Genomic DNA, 22,397 nt, shown 5'->3' with positions numbered 1-22,397 from the left:
GAGGCAGTATGTCCTCAAATACCAGTTGATCAGGGAACAAGAGTGGGAGACTGCAGTTGAGCTCATGTTCTGTTTGCAGGTTTCCTGTAGACTTCAGACTGACCACTGTGAAAACAGGATTCTGAGCAAGATAGGCCTTTGATCTCATTAAGCAGTGCCCTTCTTATGACTTCTAGGATTGGATTGGGTAAAGGAAGATGAGATCTTTCTTTCATGGCTGTGTCTTGAATTTGGCTGAAGGCCAATGCAAATTGGGTCATGCAAAGCTTGGGCCAAGTTCAGGAAAGACAAGCAGAGGGTAGGATAAGCAGAGTGATCTAGAATTTTCAGGGTTTGAGTGGTGGATGGAAAGGTTGCCATGGTCTATTTCACCACCATGTTCCCTGCAGAAACCTCTGCTCAGCAACTGGTTTGGGGGAGGATTTGATCCTGCTGGGTCCAGGGTGCTCCTATGCAACAGCACCCATCGGGATTCAATTCCTGTTCTCAGTTGGGGGCGGAGGAAGGGGACAAATCATCTCCTTTTTCAATATATGAAATAACACAAAAAATATAAATTAAACTTTGATTGCTGTGCATGGATTGCATTTTTAGAATATGTGTGTGTTATGCTATAATAACATGTTCCCTTTATTCAAAAACAGTTGCCTCTCCATATTCAGGGAGAGTGTTCTGCCTAAACACCCACAGTTTCTCTCTACCTGCAATTGCCAGTTGGTTACAGCAAGGATATTTATTTATTAATCACTCATCCTTCACCCTATTAAATACAGTTTAAAACAACATTAGACAATCTTTCAGGTTTCTGGATCCCAGGCTGTACAGAGCTTTAGGCATCAGTGGAAGGTCAAGTCATTTTGGTAATGGGGACAGAAAATGGCACAAATGTGAGGGCTTTACATAGTTCCATCACCCTCAACCTGGGGTGACCAACCAGCCAGGACTCTAAGTAATTTTGGGTGCAGGTAGAGCAAATAGGGTGCCCAGAATACATTGCTCATTCGGTCTTTGGTGAGGCGCTACTTCACCCAACGCTTGAAGACTGGGATTACACCCAATGGCATAACCACCAAAAGTTTTGAAGTTTTGCTACTAGGAAGGCAAAACCTATGATCAATTTGTCTACAGGCAAATTCCTTCGCAGCTCCGAATATGGCAACCATAAGCAACCATAGTAAGGTCAGCAGGTAGAAGAAAAATAAAGTGGTTAAACGGAATGATGCTTAGGGAGAAAAGCTATGTTAGATAATAACCTGAAAAGGAAAATACATTTTACAAGCACGATAATTAATTGACCTGAATTGTGAATGGAAGTAAAAAGGGAGGGTGGGAGGGTGTCGCTCTTCACCCATCCGTGCTGCGAGAGCCTCCTGCAAATGCCCTTTTAAGTGTCATTGCCAGGCCAGACGAGACAGCAGCCAATGGCTACAGCCAGCAAGGCATGGCACTCCAGGAGGCACCACTGACTGGCCCATTTATGGTGCCTTTTGGGTTGGAAGGACCCCTGCCTTTTGAGATCTACCGGCCAAGGAGAATTCCCCTCCAAAGGCCAGCAAATGTGTGTGCCTAGGCCATCGGGGAAGGAGGCTGAGAGTGAGGGGTCATTGCCACATGGCTGATGTGGATCCAGGTCCACTCGGTCAAATTTCAAGATGCTGACAACACCGTACTACATGTTGGTGTCTCCATTGTTTACAAGGTCTTCTATTATGAACTTCTAACTTCACCAATACACCACTGGTCCCTTATTATCCACTGAAAGGGAATTTAACACAATAGTTCCAAATATGTGGCAAACACATTTTCTTCTGCAATTCCACAGGGGTTCACAAGCACTGAATAAATAACTAAATTAAAGCTTGGTTATTAACAGGGCTATAATTAAAGCTGCTGCTCCTCAAAAATCCCTCTGGACTTTCAGGGGCCACTTGCAAAAGTAACAGAAAGGATACTAAAATTATCCAGAATAATTTAAATAGGGTCTGGGATCTACAAGTCTGATCTTACATACTCCCAGATTGCATCGTCTCAGGAAACTTAACTACTGTTCAAATGAGACAATTTTTATTTTGGAGAAGCTAATTAGAATATTGCCAGAGAAATCATGGGTTCCATGTAGAACAGACAGTTGCCTTTGTATTGCGAATGGTGGTTTTAGTGTTCTTGCTGCTGGAAGTGATTTCTTACAATGTATGTCTGGCTCACATAGCGAAATGCAGGCTCCAAGGTCCACACCATCCACTTCACATGTATCATCAGCCAGGAGAGTTCCTCATTGGTGGCATTGTTTCCCATGGTGGATTCTTCTCCTCTCCAGCAACATTCGCTGAGGAACCCCCACCAGCACTGCCTGAAGAACTTGTGTAAGAACTAAGCCACTCATTTATTACATTCGTGTAATGATCAAACCTAGAGTTGCAGCCTCAGAATAATGACTGAGACTGCAAACGTTTAAACTTTTACCTGGGGAAATACACGTCAGATATCAATGGGACTTATGCTGGTGCAGAAAATTGGAAGGAATCTCTTGTGAATTAAGAGAATACAGGAGAAATTCCCATTTCTGGATAGAGAAATGAATATAAATGTATTGAAATGTATGCATGTTTTGGGTTTGTGGTCTTTGAACAGCAAATTTTGATAGACTTTATCTGAACTACTAGAGTCTTCTGAAACTGAAGGTTCTTATGCTTTTATTTTCTGAACTTAGACTAAAGTTTGTTTCAGCACTGAAAGGTACTTATGAAGTATAGAATTTAGTGAATTCCAACGACCATCACGGACTCATGAAAATGAAGTCACTGCAGGGAGAGACCAGAGAGACCAGAGACATTGTAAGTGTCAGAAAAAGATCTCAGACATGTAAGGGAAGACGTTCTATTACCCCCGCATTAGCATACCCTACTCAAGATACTATTAACCTTAAAAGATTGGTACAAAAGTAACAACATGAATTTCAATAGGGACAATTGCACAAATCTAAGATGAGGAACACTTGGCTTGCCGGTAGTACATGTGGAAAGGTTCAAGGGATCTGCCTCAACAGAAGTATAGCGTCATGATCAAAGGAAGTAATAATACTGCTCTATTCTCCATTGGTCACCTGGAGTCCTGTATCCAGCTCTGACCACCACAATTTAAGAAGGATACGTATTAGCAAGCTGGAACATATGCAGGGGAGGGCAACAAAGATGTTCTGGAAACCAAGCCTTGTGAGGAATGGTTGAGGGAGTTTCATATATTTAGCTATGGTGAGACTGAGGGGAGGAATGATAGCCATTTTCAAATATCTCAAGGGCTGTCACCAGGATGATGGAACACACTTGATTTCTCTTGCTCCAAATCAGGGTATTCAAGTTACAAGAAAGGAAATTTCAACTAAACATCAGGAAGAACTTGCTACTGATAAGATCTATTCAACAGTAGAACGGGCAGAGTGTAAACCCCCCCCCCCTGAACTCAGTATTATTAACTATTGTGTAAAAGGAAAGATCTGTTGAAGTTTCTGCTGATATAGTTTGCAACTCTCATTCTAGGGTGGTGCCTAAGGGTTACCAGCACATTGTGGCCTTGGCATTTGCAGTCAAGGAGATCAATGAAGACCCTCACATCCTACCCAATATCACCTTGGGCTTTCACTTATATGACAGCTATATCAGTGCAAGGAGCACATATCTCGCCACACTGCTGCTTTTATCCATGGTGAAGAAATTTGTCCCTAACTATATATGTGATGTTGAAAATAATCTGACTGGGGTCATTGGGGGACTGGATTCTGAAATCTCCTTTTATGTGGCCACTGTTTTGGATATCTATAAGATTCCACAGGTAGGACACCTATGTACAATATCTCTATTAGCTTGCATAGAGGAAGAGGCAGGTTCCTCAGCCTCAGTTCCGGGTGAATATGAAATGGGAAGAGCAACCATGTACACCACCTTGAGTTCCTTTGAAAATAAAGGTGGCACATAATTGTAATATAAGCAAACAAACAGACAGACAAACCTGAATAAAGGGGAAGTTTGCAATACCTGAAAAAATATGTAACTTTCCCCTGTCTTACACACACACACACACATTTAGAACACTTATAGTATATACCAAAGGCCGCTGAATGGACAGTGGGCTTCTCTCTCACCAACAGTTTAACATATTGCATCATTATCTGCTGAATTAGGAGGGTATCTGATATGAGTTGCTGATGGAAAGGGGGAATTGCTCACAGGATAAAATCAATAAGATTTTAGGTGCCAATGGAAAAATTAGTGAGGAGGGCATGTCAAATAAGCTGCTGGGGAAGTGGGGGAAATGCTTACAGCTAAAAAAACCTTACAGGTAGGAGCCTATTCTATTCCTCTTCAGCACACCCGACATAGTGAAAGACACAGAGAGGTTATGGAAAATTGCAGATAGAATCCAGTTCCGCAGGAGGACAGTGATAGTAGTTAGCAGCTAATTCACAAGTGAAATAAATGCTCATAAATAAAGTCTGAGATTAATCAAAACAGTTTTGCTGTGTGATGGGGCATGTGCTTCATGAAGAAGAAAGACGAAGCTCCAGAGAAGAAATGTGCATCTAACCCAAGTTGCAATTCTGACAAAGCCAGATAATGTCCAGGAATTCTGCTGTTTAGGGCATGGTATGTTCCCCCATCCAGTATTATCCATTGTACAAGAGCATGCCAAATTTTGCAATGACATAAAAAAAGTTTGTTTTTAAGTGAAGTAGACACAATGCCCTGCTCCAGACATCAATGTGTTAAAAAGATTCATAAAAATAATGTAAAACAGACACAGTTCCCTTTCCAGTCATCAAATCAAAGGTTTAAAAATGAGAAAAGGGAGATGATCCCAGGTTTCAGCTCAATTGCATATGTGTCTTTTGTAAAACTGAGAGAGAGGCAAACAAACCCTGAAACATTAGCAAAGGGCATATTTGACTAACAGGGTTCACCTCATAATTTATATGAATACTGCGAAAGGAATCTACTTTGTCTCTTTTATTCTTCCATTTACTTTTTAGCTCATTTATGGCTCTGCTCCAGTGATGAATGATAAAAGCCCAGGGCTTCCCTTCTACCAGATGGCAGCCTCAGAAGCCCTTCAGTATGAGGGAATTCTCTCTTTGCTGCTGCATTTCAGGTGGACATGGATTGGAGTCATTGCAACGGACAATGAGAATGGAGAAAGATTTGTGCAAACTATTTCCCCCATGTTTACCAAGAGTGGTGTCTGCTTTGCATTCCTGGAAAAAGTCCCCACTTTAAGTTTTATTTCTGAAATAGATGGCATGCTACAACAGGGGGCAAGCATAAATCATATTTTTTTTAGCAGCACAGCTAATGTAATAGTTGCCTATGGAGAATCTTATTCCATGGCAACTTTGAGATGTCTTCCATACCTATCAGAACATGATGACATGACATACAATATAAAAAGTAAAGTATGGATAATAACAGCCCAGGTTGAGTTCACTTCATTTGTCTTTCAAAGGAATTGGGATTCAGGAGTATTCAATGGTGCTATATCCTTTGAAATTCACTTCAGAAACCCACCAGGATTTCATCAGTATGTTGTTCACAGAAACCCTTCCAGCACAGATGGGGACGGTTTTATCAGGGACTTCTGGCAACAGGCCTTTGGCTGTGTATTCCCAGATATCACTTCAGACAGGGTGGAGGGGAATATTTGCACCGGAGAAGAGAAGCTGGGGAACCTTCCTGGATCATTTTTTGAAATGAGCATGACAGGCCACAGTTACAGTATCCACAATGCTGTATATGCCGTGGCCCATGCTTTACATGTCATGTCCACATCCAGACTCAGGCACAGAGGAATGGCATACAGAGGGAGAGGGAAGAATCCGAATCCACAATTTTGGCAGGTAATAGGCTAAACATCCTCAACTTGAAGAGGCCTGTTATTCCCCCACAAGGTATGGGTTTCCAAAGTGTTGTCATCTTGCTCATTCATCTCAGACATGAAAAAGCATTTTTATGAAAGAAGCTGCAGACCACTGATATGTTACTGCATTCACAGATAAGAAGCATCAGTAATGGTCGAGAGAGATGTTCGGCATTCTCTCTATCCCATATACACAAAATCCTCACTCAGAGCAGGTGGTCGCACACCACTGTGGTGTCTCCTGAGATGAAGAGGGACAGAGGAAAAGAGGTGTGGGGAGGGGAGATAAAGAAAGGTTGTAAAAAAGGGGAGAGGGAGAGAGAGGGATGTGGGAGAGAGAAAATTGATGTTCTCTCCATGCTTGGACCTGAATCCACTAACACTTGACTGAATCACCCCCACCAATTGCTGTAGGATTTTCCTACAGGAAGAGAGACAAAAATGCTCCACCCTGCCTTTTCCAAACAATTGCCTTTTCTGTTTTCTAACTAGCTCCATCGCTTTCTGAGAAGTATCTCATTTAATAATACAGCCGGAGATGTGGTCTTCATCAACCAACATGGAGAGGTGGAATCTAGCTTAGATATTGTCAATTGGATTATATTCAACAACCAAAGTTTGCACAGAGTGAGCGTTGGGAGGATAGATTTGCAAACTTCTCGAGACCAATCATTCATCCTTGATGAAGATGCCATAACCTGGCACAGTTGGTTTAATCAGGTAGGACCACATTATTAGATAATTCCAAAGAAATTCAGTATTGCCTAAGCAATGATCGTTCACCTGCATGTCTGCTCACTGTCTTTGAAACTGCATGCTCCTGTGTAGAACATGACCAATGCATACAGAGAGCCTGTGTAGAACATGCATACAGAGAGCCTGTGTAGAACATGACCAATGCATACAGAGAGTGTGGTGTAGTGGTTAATCTGGAGAACTGGGTTTGTGTCCCTGCTCCTCCACATACAGCTGCTGGGTGACCTTGGGCTAGTCACACTTCTCTGAAGCCTCTCAGCCTCACTCACCTCACCAAGTGTTTGTTGTGGGGGAGGAAGGGAAACGAGATTGTTACCCACTTTGAGACTCCTTAGGGTAGTGATAAAGTGGGATATCAAATTAAAACTCCTCCTCCTCCTCCTCCTCCTCTTCTTCTTCATCCAAGTACCAGATTAAGAGCCAAAAGCTTACTGCTAGAAATCGCTAACGGAATAAAGGCAAATATTTTATTTTATTATATTTATAAATATTTTATAAATATTTCTTAACAATTATAAAATACTGATTTTTAACTGAAGAAAAGAGGATAGGTAAGCCCCAAGATTTCACCTTTCTGGCTAACAGGTGGGGAACAATACCTACACATACAAGAACAATAGAGGGGGTATCAAATTACTTCAAACATTTCTACTACTAAAAAAAATAGCCATTCTACATATTGCTGAAATGCTGACTCAGCTTAGTAACATAGAGAGGGGCCCAGGAACATGAAGATTTCCAAACTCATTGTTCTCTTGCTGATCCTTCTGCTCTTTCATTTACGGAATAGACTCGGCCTCTTTCTCTCTGTACTGAGAGATGTCTTCCAGGATCCAGCAAGAAAGTGAAGGAGGGACAGCCACCTTGCTGCTACGATTGCATCCCATGTCCAGAGGGGAAGATTGCAATCCAGGAAGGTAAGAGAAATAAATAGATTAAATAGATCCAGACTCAGCACTAATAATCAAAAGGTGTTGTAAAGATGGCTGAATTTACTTTTCAAAAGAGATAATCTACTGTGTTTGTGATCCTGCCTCTTTGTGATCATTGCCTTTCAGATAGTCTAAATATGCCAATCAAATGAGAATGACCATGCATTCAGATTAGTTGGATGGTATGTGGTTCAAAGCACTTCTTCTTCTTCTTCTTCTTCTTCTTCTTCTTCTTCTTCTTCTTCTTCTTCTATCACTCATAGCCGAGTAAGATTGTCTTCCCTAAACACGGTTTTAACAATGAGTCTGTAAGTGACTGTGGAGGCCAATTCTGAATCCACATGTCCTTCCACAGTGGGGATACTGGTTTCCAGATGAGAGTTGACCATGATGTGGATTTGCCAAGCATGCCTTTCTCTTTGCACGTTTCTACCTTACATCCTGAGCATATCTAGAGGGGGCCTTTCCACTCCTTCTGACTTACACGGGCTGCACCCAGGCTAGTGTGAATAAACATTCAGATGGCAATGGCCCTGGCTGTGGCCCTTACAGGACCACATAGCCCTGAACCAATTAAATTCAAGAATACTGTAGTAATTAAATACAATGCTACCTCGGGTTAAGAACTTAATTCGTTTTTGAGGTCCGTTCTTAACCTGAAACTGTTCTTAACCTGAGGTACCACTTTAGCTTCCCACTGCTGCCGTGCTGCCGCTGCTGTGCAATTTCTGTTCTCATCCTGAAGGAAAGTTTTTAACCTGAGGTACTATTTCTTGGTTAGCGGAGTCTGTAACCTGAAGCGTCTATAACCCGAGGTACTACTGTACAGAGAATCATACCATATAAGGTTTTGACATACTGAGCATGCTCGGACTGTGGTCAGACTATTCTCGGTAACTAGAGTGAAATACAGTGGTACCTTGGGTTAAGTACTTGATTCGTTCCGGAGGTCAGTTCTTAACCTGAAGCACCACTTTCGCTAATAGGGCCTCCTGCTGCTGCTGTGCCACAGGAACACGATTTTTGTTCTCATTCATAGAATCATAGAATCATAGAGTTGGAAGAGACCACAAGGGCCAACCCCCTGCCAAGCAGGAAACACCATCAGAGCACTCCTGACATATGGTTGTCAAGCCTCTGCTTAAAGACCTCCAAAGAAGGAGACTCCACCACACTCCTTGGCAGCAAATTCCACTGTCAAACAGCTCTTACTGTCAGGAAGTTCTTCCTAATGTTTAAGTGGAATCTTCTTTCTTGTAGTTTGGAACCATTGCTCCGTGTCCGCTTCTCTGGAGCAGCAGAAAACAACCTTTCTCCCTCCTCTATGTGACATCCTTTTATATATTTGAACATGGCTATCATATCACCCCTTAACCTCCTCTTCTCCAGGCTAAACATGCCCAGCTCCCTTAGCCGTTCCTCATAAGGCATCGTTTCCAGGCCTTTGACCATTTTGGTTGCCCTCCTCTGGACCCGTTCCAGTTTGTCAGTGTCCTTCTTGAACTGTGGTGCCCAGAACTGGACACAGTACTCCAGGTGAGGTCTGACCAGAGCAGAATACAGTGGCACTATTACTTCCCTTGATCTAGATGCTATACTCCTATTGATGCAGCCCAGAATTGCATTGGGTTTTTAGGTGCTGTGTCACACTGTTGGCTCAGGTCAAGTTTGCGGTCAACCAAGACTCCTAGATCCTTTTCACATGTACTGCTCTCAAGCCAGGTGTCACCCATCTTGTATTTGTGCCTCTCATTTTTTTTGCCCAAGTGCAATACTTTACATTTCTCCCTGTTAAAATTCATCTTGTTTGTTTTGGCCCAGTTCTCTAATCTGTCAAGGTCGTTTTGAAGTGTGATCCTGTCCTCTGGGGTGTTAGCCACCCCTCCCAGTTTGGTGTCATCTGCAAATTTGATCAGGATGCCCTTGAGTCCATCATCCAAGTCATTGATAAAGATGTTGAATAAGACCGGGCCCAAGACAGAACCCTGTGGCATCCCACTAGTCACTCTTCTCCAGGTTGAAGAGGAACCATTGATGAGCACCCTTTGGGTTCGGTCAGTCAGCCAGTTACAAATCCACTGAGTGGTAGCATAGTCAAGACACATTTTACCAGCTTCTTTACAAGAATATCATGGGGCACCTTGTCAAATGCCTTGCTGAAATCAAGGTAGGCTACATCCACTGCATTCCCTTCATCTACCAGGCTTGTGATTCTTTCAAAAAACGAGATCAGGTTAGTCTGACATGACTTATTTTTCAGAAATCCATGCTGACTATTGGTGATCGCAGTATTCCTTTCTAGGTGCTCACAGACTGTTTGCTTAATGATCTGCTCCAGAATCTTCCCTGGTATTGATGTCAGACTGACTGGGCGGTAATTATTTGGGTCCTCTCTTTTCCCCTTTTTGAAAATAGGGACAACATTTGTCCTCCTCCAGTCTGCCGGGACTTCGCCTGTTCTCCAGGAATTCTCAAAGATGACTGCCAGTGGTTCTGAGATCACATCTGCCAGTTCTTTTAATACTCTTGGATGCAGTTGATCTGGCCCTGGAGACTTGAATACATCTAAACTAGCCAAGTATTCTTGTACTATCTCCTTCGTTATTCTGGGCTGTGTTTCCTCTGCTGAATCATTTGCTCCAAATTCTTCAGGTCGGGCATTGTTTTCTTTATCGGAGAAGACTGAGGCAAAGAAGGCATTGAGGAGTTCAGCCTTTTCTGTGTCCCCTGTTTACATTTCACCATCTTCTCCTCTGAGTGACCCCACTGTTTCTTTGTTCTTCCTTTTGCTACGAACATACCCATAAAAGCCTTTTTTGTTGCTTTTAACCTCTCTAGCAAGCCTGAGTTCATTCTGTGCTTTAGCTTTTCTGACTTTGTGTCTACACGTGCTGGCTATTTGTTTGAATTCCTCCTTGATGGTTTCCCCCCTTTTCCATTTTTTGTACACATCCTTTTTTAATCTTAACTCAGTTAAAAGTTCTTTAGATAGCCACCCTGGCTTCTTTAGGCACCTTCCATGTTTCCGTCTCATTGGTATTGCCTGAAGTTGTGCTTTTACTATCTCCCTCTTAACAAACTCCCAGCCATCATGAACTCCCTTTCCTTTTAGTATTACTGTCCATGGGATCTCACCCAGCACTTCCCTAAGTTTTATGAAGTCGGCTTTCTTAAAGTCAAGAAATTGAGTCCTAGTATGCTTGGCTGCTCCTTTCCGCTGTATAGTAAACTTCAGAAGAGCATAATCACTCGTACCTAATGATCCTTCCACTTCTACCCCACTAACCAGGTCATCAACATTGGTTAGGACCAGATCTAAAATGGCTGTTCCTCTTGTTCCTCTTGTTCTGAAGCAAAGTTCTTAACCTGAAGCACTATTTCTGGGTTAGTGGTGTCTGTAACCAGAAGCGTATGTAACCTGAAGCGTATGTAACCCGAGGTACCACAGGACAATACTAAAATGAAATCTTATCCAGCAATAAAAGTTTAGCAGAGCACGAGGAAGCTCCTTTGTTTAAACTGTAATTTGGACCAATCATAAGGAGACAACAAAGTTCCATAAGAGGAAATGGTGTGAGGGAAACAAAGCGTTTCTATTGGATAGGAAATTTAAACTTAATGGAATGTGTGGAATTTGTGCCAAATGTATAAAACTGTTTGAAACTTTCTGTATGACATTTAGCTGTTTTAGCGAGTTATTCCCAGCTGAACCTTCTGCGCAGAATGAAACACTTTGGACTACTTTTCCCCTCATGGTCTCATGTGGTTTATTGGCATATCCATGCGATAGACAAAGCTTAGATTGCAACAATACCACATTAAAGAGCATCAGGCAGTACTAAACATGTGCTTTGATTTAAACAGAGCTCTATTCTTCTCAGACAGTAAACATTGGTCACCAAGTAAACAAGTAAACATTTCAGCAAGCTAAAATATATGACCTAATATATTTGTTTTCCCCCAGATAAGAATGACTGTAATAAATGCCCAGACAAAGACTATCCAAGCAGAAACCGTGATGCATGTCTACCCAAGGATATAAGCTTCTTGTCTTATGAAGAACCTTTGGGCATCAGTTTAGCCTGTTTCTCTCTTTCCCTTTCCTTGATCACAACTTTGGTACTAGGTACGTTTATAAAACACCACAACACACCCATGGTCATTGCAAACAACCGAAACCTCACCTACACTCTCCTCATCTCTCTCCTGCTCTGCTTCCTTTGTGCTATGCTCTTCATTGGCCGACCTGAGAAGGTGACGTGCCTCCTTCGGCAACCAGCTTTTGGTATCATCTTCTCAACTGCTGTTTCTTGTGTCCTGGCAAAAACCTTCACAGTGGTTTTGGCCTTCATGGCTACAAAACCAGAATCCAGGATGAGGAAATGGGTGGGAAAAGGACTAGGCCACTCCATTCTCCTTTTCTGCTCCATAGTCCAAGTAGGCATATGTACTGTGTGGCTGGCAACCTCTCCCCCATACCCAGATGTGGACATGTACTCAATGACTGAAGAAATGATACTAGAATGTAATGAAGGGTCTGTGGCCATGTTTTACTGTGTCCTCATCTACATGAGCTGCCTGGCAACTGTAAGTTTTGCTGTGGCTTTCCTCGCCAGGAAGTTACCAGACAGTTTCAACGAAGCCAAGTTTATCACTTTCAGCATGTTGGTCTTCTGCAGTGTTTGGCTGTCTTTTATTCCCTCCTACCTGAGCACCAAGGGAAAATGCATGGTAGCTGTGGAGATCTTCTCCATCTTAGCCTCTGGTGGTGGGTTGCTGGGTTGCATCTTTTCCCCCAAATGTTATATAATTATTCTGAGGCCTGAGCTGAACAATAGAGAACAGCTAATAAGGAAGAAAATTTAAAGAAATAATAAACCTACCCTTTGCCCTCTTTCATGCTTTTCTCTGTGTGTACAGCAGAATATTTGGAAATAGATGTTCAATTGCTGCCTTATATAATTTTTTATGTACTCCAAATTTCCATAGTTCAATAGAGAACAGCTAATAAGGAAGAAAAAGTAAAGAAATGAGAAAATGTCATCTGCTGTATGTTATGTTTTTCTCTGTGTTTACAGTGGAATATTTGGAAATATAAGTTTAGCTGCTGCCTTATATAATTTTTTTCTAGAATCCAAATTCGCATAGTTGAAAATTCATTTGTAAAATTGACTTATTTGCTTTGAGGAAAACAACCAAACATTTACACATATATTATTCTCTTCTAGCATGTGCTGACAAGGAGACTCAGAGCAATTCTTGTCAAAATATAAGGTAAAGGAACCCCTGACCATTAGGTCCAGTCGCGGACAACTCTGGGGTTGAGGTGCTCATTTCGCTTTATTGGCCGAGGGAGCTGGCGCACAGCTTCTGGATCATGTGCCTTGCATGACTAAGCCACTTCTGGCACACCAGAGCAGTACATGGAAACACCGTTTACCTTCCCACCGAAGTGGTACCTATTTATCTACTTGCTCTTCCTGCTTTTGAACTGCCAGGTTGGCAGGAACAGGGACCGGGCAACGGGAGCTCAACCCATTGGAGGGATTTGAACCATTGACCTTCTGATTGGCAAGCCCTAGGCTGCCCGCGTCCCTGTCAAAATATGCATGTAAGCAAATCTGTATCTAGCCTTAATTCTCAAAGATAAAACTTGTCTCACATCTTTCAGCATAATGGGATCTGTGAAACTGTACTATTGCAGGCCATGGAATATTTGAGTATTCATTTATTTTCTGTTGTTCTGTACTGCTCACAGTCAGATTTCATCATCAACCTATCCATACTCAAGATTGTAGAGATATAAGATGATCCTCTTGAATCAGGCCAATGGCCCATCTCGTACAGCAGCCTGTACTCTCACTGACCAACCAGATTCCTGTGGGAAATTGAAATACTTTATTGTCACTGTACCACTTGTTTACAGTGAGATTAAACCTTCAAGCTGCACCCAAAAGCAAATGCACTGTCTCCACCATTGTTTCCTATGGCAGTGAGTTCTATAGATTATCTATGTACTGTGAAATAATTTACCCCATTCCACTCAGGGCCTTCCCCACCATTAGACAGCATGAGGCAGCCACCTCTAACAGCTGATTTTGGCTGTCTCAGAACGGTCAGTTATTTAATTCACTGTTTCAATGCATTTATACATGGTGGAAAAAGGAAAAAGGAGAAGTGAATAAGGAGAGATTTTTCCCTCTCCTGATTGTATAACCCAGGCTCATTCAATGAAGCTGAAAAGAAAGTAATTCTTTATATTGCACACTTTGGAACAATAGACTTTGCTTGGGCCAAGTTCAGGAAAGACAGGCACAGATTGTCCCATTATGGGGTGGGTAACGCAGAGTGATCTGGAATTTTCAGGGTTTGAGTGGTGGGTGGAAAGGCTGCGACAGTCTATTTCACCACCATGTTCCCTGCAGACACTGCTGCTTAGCAGCTGGTTTGGGGGAGAATTTGATTCAGCTGGTTTCAGGGTGCTCCTATGCAAGCAGGACCCATCAGGATTCAATTCCTGTTCTCAGTTGGGAGTGGAGGAAGGGGACACATCATCTCCTTTTTTAATACATGAAATAAGACAAAAAAATATAAATTAAACTTTGATTGCTGAGGACAGATTGCATTTTTAGTATAGATGTGTGTATTATGCTATAATAACATGTTCCCTTTATTCAAAAACAATTGCCTCTCCATATCCAGGGAGCGTTTTCTGTCTAAACAGCCACAGGTTCTCTGTACCTGCAGTTGCCAGTTTGTTACAGCAGGGATATTTATTTATTAATCACCCATCATTCACCCTATTAAAAACAGTTTAAAACAACATTAGACAATCAGGTTTCTAGGTCCTAGGCTGTACGGAGAAGAAGAGAAGAAGAAGAGTTTGGATTTGATATCCCGCCTTTCACTCCCTTTAAGGAGTCTCAAAGCGGCTAACATTCTCCTTTCCCTTCCTCCCCCACAACAAACACTCTGTGAGGTGAGTGGGGCTGAGAGACTTCAGAGAACTGTGACTAGCCCAAGGTCACCCAGCAGCTGCATGTGGAGGAGCGAACCCGGTTCCCCAGATTACGAGACTACCACTCTTAACCACTACACCACACTGGCTCTTTAGGCACCAGTGGCCGGTGAAGTCATTTGGGTAAAGGGGGCAGAAAATTGCACAAATATGAGGGCTTTGCGCAGTTCCATCACCCTCAACCTGGGGTGACCAACCAGTCAGGACTCAAGGTAATTTTGGGTGCAGGTAGAGCTAATGGGGTACCCAGAATACATCGCTCATTCGGTCCTTGGTGAGGCGCTACTTCACCTAACGCTTGAAGACTGGGATTGCACCTGTGGCGATCACACAGGGCCCCCGGACGTTTCACGGTCTATTGACCCTGTGCCACCACTGCGGTTGCTTTCTTCGCTGCCACCACCCCGCTTCTCATGGGGACACACAGAGTCCAGACAGTTGTTAACGTAAACAAATAATCAAGTTTATTTTTAAGTGCAGGAATAAGCGTATGGTGTCGGTTTATTTTTCTCTTGTCAGTTTCTTAAATCTTAGTTCCTACAAGTTCAAACTGGATTATTCCCAACTATCTATCTAACTCCCTAACAATTCCTCTCAATCCCTCACAATACAACTCAACCAACCCACTGCGTATTCCACCCTCTTCCTTCTCCAACCCCCAAGCCTTGACTCCCACCTGACAAACCTCAACTGCCTTTCAAAACCTCCCACTCTATCTTTTACTCCCCCCTTGCATTCTCACTGGCCAATCACATCACACCCATTTTAACCCTTTCCTTGACCCATCCTAGGAGGCAATTGCCACATTCCTCCCCCCTTAAGAAGATTGACTCAGGAGGGATAACTTAACCTAGTTATTCTCCTGATCAATCAGCAGTACATCTTTATGGCAAATAAACATTTCCTAACCTGTCATTTCACCCTTCACATCACACCTAACCTTTGTACATCAAATACTGTGTTCTGGTAAAATATACATATATACAAAAACCTGTTACATGTTAGGGATTCAGTTAACTTTCAACTGCAGGTCTTCTGGACAAGGCATCTGTGACGGTATCCAGGGTCCCTTTCACATTTTTAATCATAAAATTAAAGTCTTGCAGTGACAGGGCCCACCTCATCGACTTACTGTTGGTCTTCATTGACCTCAGCCACAACAAGGGTGAATGGTCAGTACATAAAGTAAAAGTTCACCCCCAGATGTACGGCTTCAGCTTCTGTAATGCCCATATGATGGCAAAGCATTCCTTCTCAATGGTCGAATAATGTCTTTCCCTTGGTAGTAGTTTCTTGCTTATGAAGGTGATGGGATGCAGGTCGTCCTTCTCTCCCTGTTGGCACAGCACGGCCCCGATCCCAGCATTGGATGCATTGGTGAAGACGGTGAACTCACAATCATAATCAGGAGCAACGAGGACTGGATTTGATGTCATGGCGCTTTTTAAGGCGTCAAACGTCTGCTGACATGCTGCTGTCCAGTTAATCTTATCTGGCTCCTTCTTCTGCGTTAGGTCAGGTAACGGCACTGCTATCTTGCTAAATTTCGGAATAAATTTGCGATAATAACCGGCTTCAGTTGGAAACCCAATTTTCTCATCAATATCTTCATTGAGAGAGTCATCCAAATCAGATGATGGAAGGTGAAAGCCAGCACCCACAAGCTTTATGTTGGTCTTAAGTCGCTTCCATTTCTTTAGGGCCCTCCAATCAAGGTATCGCCTTTTGACTTCTGTTCCCGTCTGTCAGGGAACTGCCATTGGAGCCAGAGGCGGAGGGAAGGCTCCAGAGGGATGCCGGAGAGGGTCCCAGTAGTAGCACCAGTGGAGAAGGGGGGCAGATGCGGGAATCGGAGAGAAGGCTCCAGGACTCCTCGCCGGAGACCAGCGGGGAGAGCACGGGTCCTCCGCTGCCCACACCCTCCCTACGCAGAAGGCTTCCGCGCAGGGAGAGTAGGAGGCGACTGGGCGTCAAAGAACTTCTTTGCTGGAAGAAGTTCAAGAAACGCCCACTGACGGATTCTGCCAGCGATTGAGACAGCCACGGATGGGTGGCTGTCCGGACAGAAAGGGTTCACCCAGGTAACCCAGCCAGGTGTGGCACCAACTTATGCATGAGCAACCCCCTAGAACCATTACAGCAATCCGTCAGTCACTGACGTTGCTTGTGCAGAGCCCCCCCCCCCCCGAGGCAGCACGATGAGCCGAACAGGGACAGCCAGAGAGCCGGAGCAACCAGCTGCGATGCCGAGTCTGCTAGAAAGAAATCGAGACTTGAAACAGCATGTAGCTATCTTGACGGCGCGGCTGGTCGAAAGACGGGCTCAGGATGCGCAGGTCAGACCCACCCCCATCGCAAGGAAGCTGGTACACAAATTTGGTGGGAACCCCCAGGACTACAATGCGTTCCGAACGGAAATAGAGTACGCTTTGGAACTGCAGCATAATGACTTTGCTGATGGCGGGGAGAGGGTAGCGTACATTGTGGGGCATCTGGAGGATGGGGCACGCGAATGGATCAGGCCCCTTATGGCGACGCAAAATGATGCCTTGAAAGACCTTAAGAAATTTTTTCAGGCAATGAATGTGATGTATTCCAACGAAGTGGAGCAAAGTGTGACTCGGCGGGCACTGATGGGGTGCAAGCAGGGGAGCCAGTCCGTTCGAGACTACTGGTCACGCTTTGCGACGTTGATCCACCGGCTTGGTTGGGATCTGGTCTCTGAACCAATACAAATGTTGTCTGAGGAGGGGTTGTCCCCAACGGTGAAAGACGAGTTGTCCCGTGCGCCTCGCCCACAGTTGATGGATCAACTGACCAAGGCTGTGCTTGCGATTGGAGTACGGCAGGAAGCGCGGGCTCCGGAGAAACGCGAAGTGAGAGGAGAACGTTGCCATGACTACCGCATTCCTGAAATACCGATACAGCTTTCCCAGGCGGCTGACCCAATGGAAATTGATGGCGCGTGCACGCGTGAGGTTTCAAACTCCAGTGAAGGTCGCAAGAAGGAGGGGAAGGATTGGAAAACTACCAAGAAGTGTTTCCTCTGCTAGTGGCCAGGACATTTTGCCAGGGTCTGCCCTCAAAGGAAAGCCTGGCAAGGGATGGTGGGGGCTGCTGGCTGTGAGGAGAAGGGGAGGAAGGGCAGGCGCAGGGAAACGACAACGCCTGGCAGCCAACCAGCAGGGGCAGCAGCCAGGCCAGCAACCAATAGCAGTGCCCCAGCCTGACCCTCCCAAGGCAGCTATAGCCATAGACGTGGTGCTAGAACTCCCGATTGGGCACCCAGTCAAGGTTAAGGGGCTGCTGGATTCGGGCAGCTCCTGTAATTTCTTCAGCAAGGACTTTGCTCTGGAGCATCAACTTCACCTGCTGCCCCTGGATTTTCCCTTGCAAGTGACCACCATCGATGGCAGGGAACTTCGGGGGGGGGGAGTGACGCACCAGACCCCGCCAATGCGAATGAAGGTTTCCAGGCACACGGAGACCATCGCTTTTCACGTGGCCACCATGGCAGGACCTCCAGTAATACTGGGAATGAGCTGGCTGGCACTGCATGATCCAGTAGTGTCATGGCATCAGCGGTCAGTCACCTTTGGGTCAGCTTACTGCTTGGAACACAGTGGGGGGGGAGAACCCAAGAATGACGGTGGCCAGGGTTCCAGTTACAGATAGGTAGCCGTGTTGGTCTGCCATAGTAAAAAAAAAAAAAATTCCTTCCAGTAGCACCTTAAAGACCAACTAAGTCAGTTCTTGGTATGAGCTTTCGTGTGCATGCACACTTCTTCAGATACAATGTGTATCTGAAGAAGTGTGCATGCACACGAAAGCTCATACCAAGAACTGACTTAGTTGGTCTTTAAGGTGCTACTGGTGACCAGGGTGGCTGGGCTGGCCGTGGAACAAAGAAGGGAGGTGCCACCACAATATGCTGACCTGAAGGAGGTCTTCAGCGAGAAGGAGGCAGACAGACTACATCCCCCACAGGCCCTTTGACTGCCAAATCAACTTACTCCCAGGGGCTCAGTTGCCGGTGGGTAAGCTGTATGCCATGTCCGACCGGGAGATGCAGGAATTGCGGCAGTTTATTGACAAGAACCTTAAGAGGGGGTTCATAAGGGAATCAAAGGCGGTGGGGGGCAGTCCGTTGTGTTTTGTGGACAAAGAAGACACTAATCAGCCCAGGCTTGTAGTGGATTACCGGGCCTTGAACCTGGTGTCAGAACCCGTGACCTTCCCAATGCCCAGGATTGACAACATTTTAACACGAATGAGGCAGGGGGAAATTTTTACCAAACTGGACCTCAGGGGAGCATACAATTTGATTAGGATAAGGGAGGGGGACGAATTGAAGACTACTATGTTCACCCCCCTGGGGCCTTTGAGTACTTGGTCATGCCATTTGGATTACAATCGGGCTCCGCCTGTTTTCAAGCTTTCATGCACCACATGCTGGGACCCCTGCTGTACAAGAATTGTGTAGCCTTCTTAGATGACGTCTTAATCTATTCGGACAATGAGAAGCAACATGTCAGAGACGTCAGGGAAGTACTACAGCGACTGCAGAAGCACCAGTTGTGGGTCAAGCTGGAAAAATGCCAATTTCACTCCAGAGAAGTCGGGTTTCTGGGGTACAAGTTGTCAGACAAGGGCCTAGCTATGGACCCAAGCAAGGTGAAGGCAGTGCTGGAATGGAAGGCCCCCAAAACCAGGAAGGATGTGCAGAGGTTCTTAGGGTTCAGCAACTTTTACCAGAAGTTCATAAAGAACTTCGCTCACTTAACCGCGCCCATCACAGATTGTCTCAGTAGCAAAAAGAAGTTCGCGTGGACACAAAGTGCCCAGCTCTAATTTGAGAGACTGAAGAAGGCGTTCGCTTCGGAGGAGCAGCTCCTACATGTTGATCTGGAGAACCCCATGAGACTGGAGACCGACGCGTCCGACCGAGCCGTGGGAGTGGTCCTTTTGCAGCCTGGGGCCAAGCAGGGCTGGAGGCCGTGTGCCTTTTTCTCAAGGAAGCTGAGCAAGTCGGAGCAAAACTATACAGTGTATGATCGAGAACTGCTTGCAATCTATGCAGCGTTTCAGCAATGGAGACATCTGTTGATAGGGGCGCGGCACAAGATCCAGGTTTCCCACTTGGCGTGGTCAACAGGCTCCAAAACTCCTTGGGCGATCAGTTTGTTCAGTTGTTCGTCCACCTTAGCCTTGAGAGCAAAAGGAACCCGGCGTGGCTTTAGCTTGTGGGGGCGACTTGTGGATAGTTCAAGCAGGGATATGTACTGTGTGGCTGGCAATCTCACCCCCATACCCAGATGTGGACATGTACTCAATGACTGAAGAAATTATACTAGAATGTAATGAAGGGTCTGTAACAATGTTTTACTGTGTCCTCATCTACATGAGCTCCCTGGCAACTTTAAGTTTTGCTGTTGCTTTCCTTGCCAGGAAGTTACCAGACAGTTTCAACGAAGCCAAGTTTATCACTTTCAGCATGTTGGTCTTCTGCAGTATTTGGCTGTCCTTTATTCCTTCCTACCTGAGCACCAAGGGAAAATACATGGTAGCTGTGGAGATCTTCTCCATCTTAGCCTCCGGTGGTGGGTTGCTGGGTTGCATCTAGAGTCCAAATTCCACCCCTAGGGGGAATTAGTGACATTACAATGGCTGCAGAGGGAAAATTACTGGCAGAGATAGAAAAAATGTTTTTTCTCGTGGGAATCCTGCAGGAGCAGAGTATGGCTCTGAGTAAAGTTTTTATGACCTTGAATTCTGAAACAAACAACTCTGCTGAATGCACAAAGGAGACGCATGATAAAAACTCTGCAGCTGAGCAGGAAGAGATGCCTTTGGAATTGACAGAGAAGAAAGAAGGAGTTCAGACACTACAAGTGGAAAATATCAACCAGGAATCTGCATTGTTAGAGTATGAGCAAGAAGACCTTTGGATTACAAACCTGCGAAAGATGAGAAAGAAGAAGAGAGAAGTCCCTGGAGTACTTGGAATATTAAAACTAAAAAGAATAAAGCAACATGATTGGGACTTTTCTCTTGAGTATGGAAAACTAGATGGTCTTTCGCAGCAAACACTCTTTAACATTCTGGATGAAAGAAAATATGATGTGACTCTGACTGAACTCCTTCGGGGTCTTAGGACCAACAAAGAGGATTACCAACGTTGGCAGAGAGGGACTAACAGAGAATCAGACGCCTCGGACGTGAGAAATCCGGGCTAAGAACTATTTTTTGTTTGTTTTTTGGACATTTGTCTGGGAAGGGACAGAAACCGGGGCAGGGGGGGGAGAGAATAGAACTATAAAATGTTATGTTTTGTTTTACTTGGTCAATGTGACCTATAATTAATATAATAAAGGGAAAATTTGTGGAGGGGAAGTTAGATCGACCTTAAAAAAAAAGAAATTAATGATTATAAGAGAATTGGATAAGTTGAATATAGATAAACAAAAAGAATTTAATTTTTAAAAATAATATGAATATCTTTAAGAGGTTAGGTAAGAACTTGCTAAATTAACTTTGGAACTGGGATATAAGAGGAGGGGGTGGGGGGAAGTCAATGAAAGTGGGTAAAGAAAATTAGGGTATGTAATTGTATTTGTGTGTTTGTGTGTTCTTGTCTTTGTGTGTGTGTTTGTTGTTATAAAATGTAAAAACCCAATAAAAATTATTTTTTTAAAAAAATAGAGTCCAAATTCCAAATGGTTGAAAATTCATTTGTAAAATTGACTTATTTGCTTTGAAGAAAACAACCATACGTTTACACATACATTATTCTCTTGTAGCATGTGCTGACAAGAAGACTCAAAGGAATTCTTGTCAAAATATATGCAAGGAAATCTTTATCTGTCCTTAATTCTGAATGATCAAAGTTGTCTTACAGCTTTCAACATAATAGGATATGTGAAACTGTACAATTGTGGCCATGGAATATACGAGTACTCATTTATGAATTATTGTTTTGTACTGCTAACAGTCATATTTCACCATCAACCTTTCCATACCCAAGAACGTATAAATGGAAGATGATCCTCTTGAAGCAGGCCAATGGCCCATCTGGTGCAGCAACCTGTACTCTCACTGACCAACCAGATACCTGTGGGAAACCTTCAAGCCGTACCCAACTGCAAATGCACTGTCCCCACCATTGTTTCCTGTGTCAGTGAGCTCCATAGTTTACCAATGTACTGTGAGATAACATATGGCCCATTGAATTGGGTTCCCCTCCCCCCAAAGATTTTTTTCTGAATCATGTCTCGTTGGAAAAATTCAGAGTCCTAGATAACAAAATGTAAATGAATTCTGCCCTCTGGTCCTTGGAAAAGTCCTCACTGCACAACACATTTGCAAATGGAGAGCCACAATTGAAAAGTTTTATTTCACCAACACATGTGATGTATCAGAACACTCTATACTTAATACATATCCATATCATATATGTGATAAGTATATTGTTGGATATTTCACTGACTGTTGGCACCCTTCATCAAATGTTTGATGAGCAGATAAAATTGATTAGATCTAACCATGATGAAAGGAGAATGCAAGTAAACTATTAAACCTTAAAACATTTATTTCTGTTTGGACATCTGTGGACTATGCTTGTTAAGTATTGTCTGTAAGATTATGCCCTCCTTGTAGAAGGTCCAGGTTATTCAAGTGGAGACGGAAATCGAAGGAAGTAGGACTAATAATAATAATAATAATAATAATAATAATAATTTTATTATTTATAACCCATCCACCTGGCTTTCCCCTGCCACTCCGAGTGG

General features: G+C 43.9%; 1 protein-coding gene across 1 annotated transcript; it reads left to right on the top strand.

The window, feature by feature from the left end:
• Positions 1–5,047: 5,047 nt before the first annotated feature.
• Positions 5,048–13,171, top strand: LOC309326576 (vomeronasal type-2 receptor 26-like; the record flags this gene model as incomplete). Its single annotated transcript, XM_081835422.1, has 4 exons — positions 5,048–5,884; positions 6,397–6,624; positions 7,451–7,577; positions 11,557–13,171. 4 exons carry the CDS (start codon positions 5,048–5,050, stop codon positions 12,456–12,458), a joined length of 2,094 nt encoding a protein of 697 aa, XP_081691548.1. The 3' UTR covers positions 12,459–13,171.
• Between the last annotated feature and the right edge of the window lie 9,226 nt (positions 13,172–22,397).

Source organism: Podarcis erhardii (assembly GCF_964252035.2).
Source record: "Podarcis erhardii genome assembly, chromosome: 13".
Classification (NCBI taxonomy): domain Eukaryota; kingdom Metazoa; phylum Chordata; class Lepidosauria; order Squamata; family Lacertidae; genus Podarcis; species Podarcis erhardii.
Note: the sequence above shows the minus strand (reverse complement) of the source record. Positions and strands in the feature narration are given on the sequence as shown.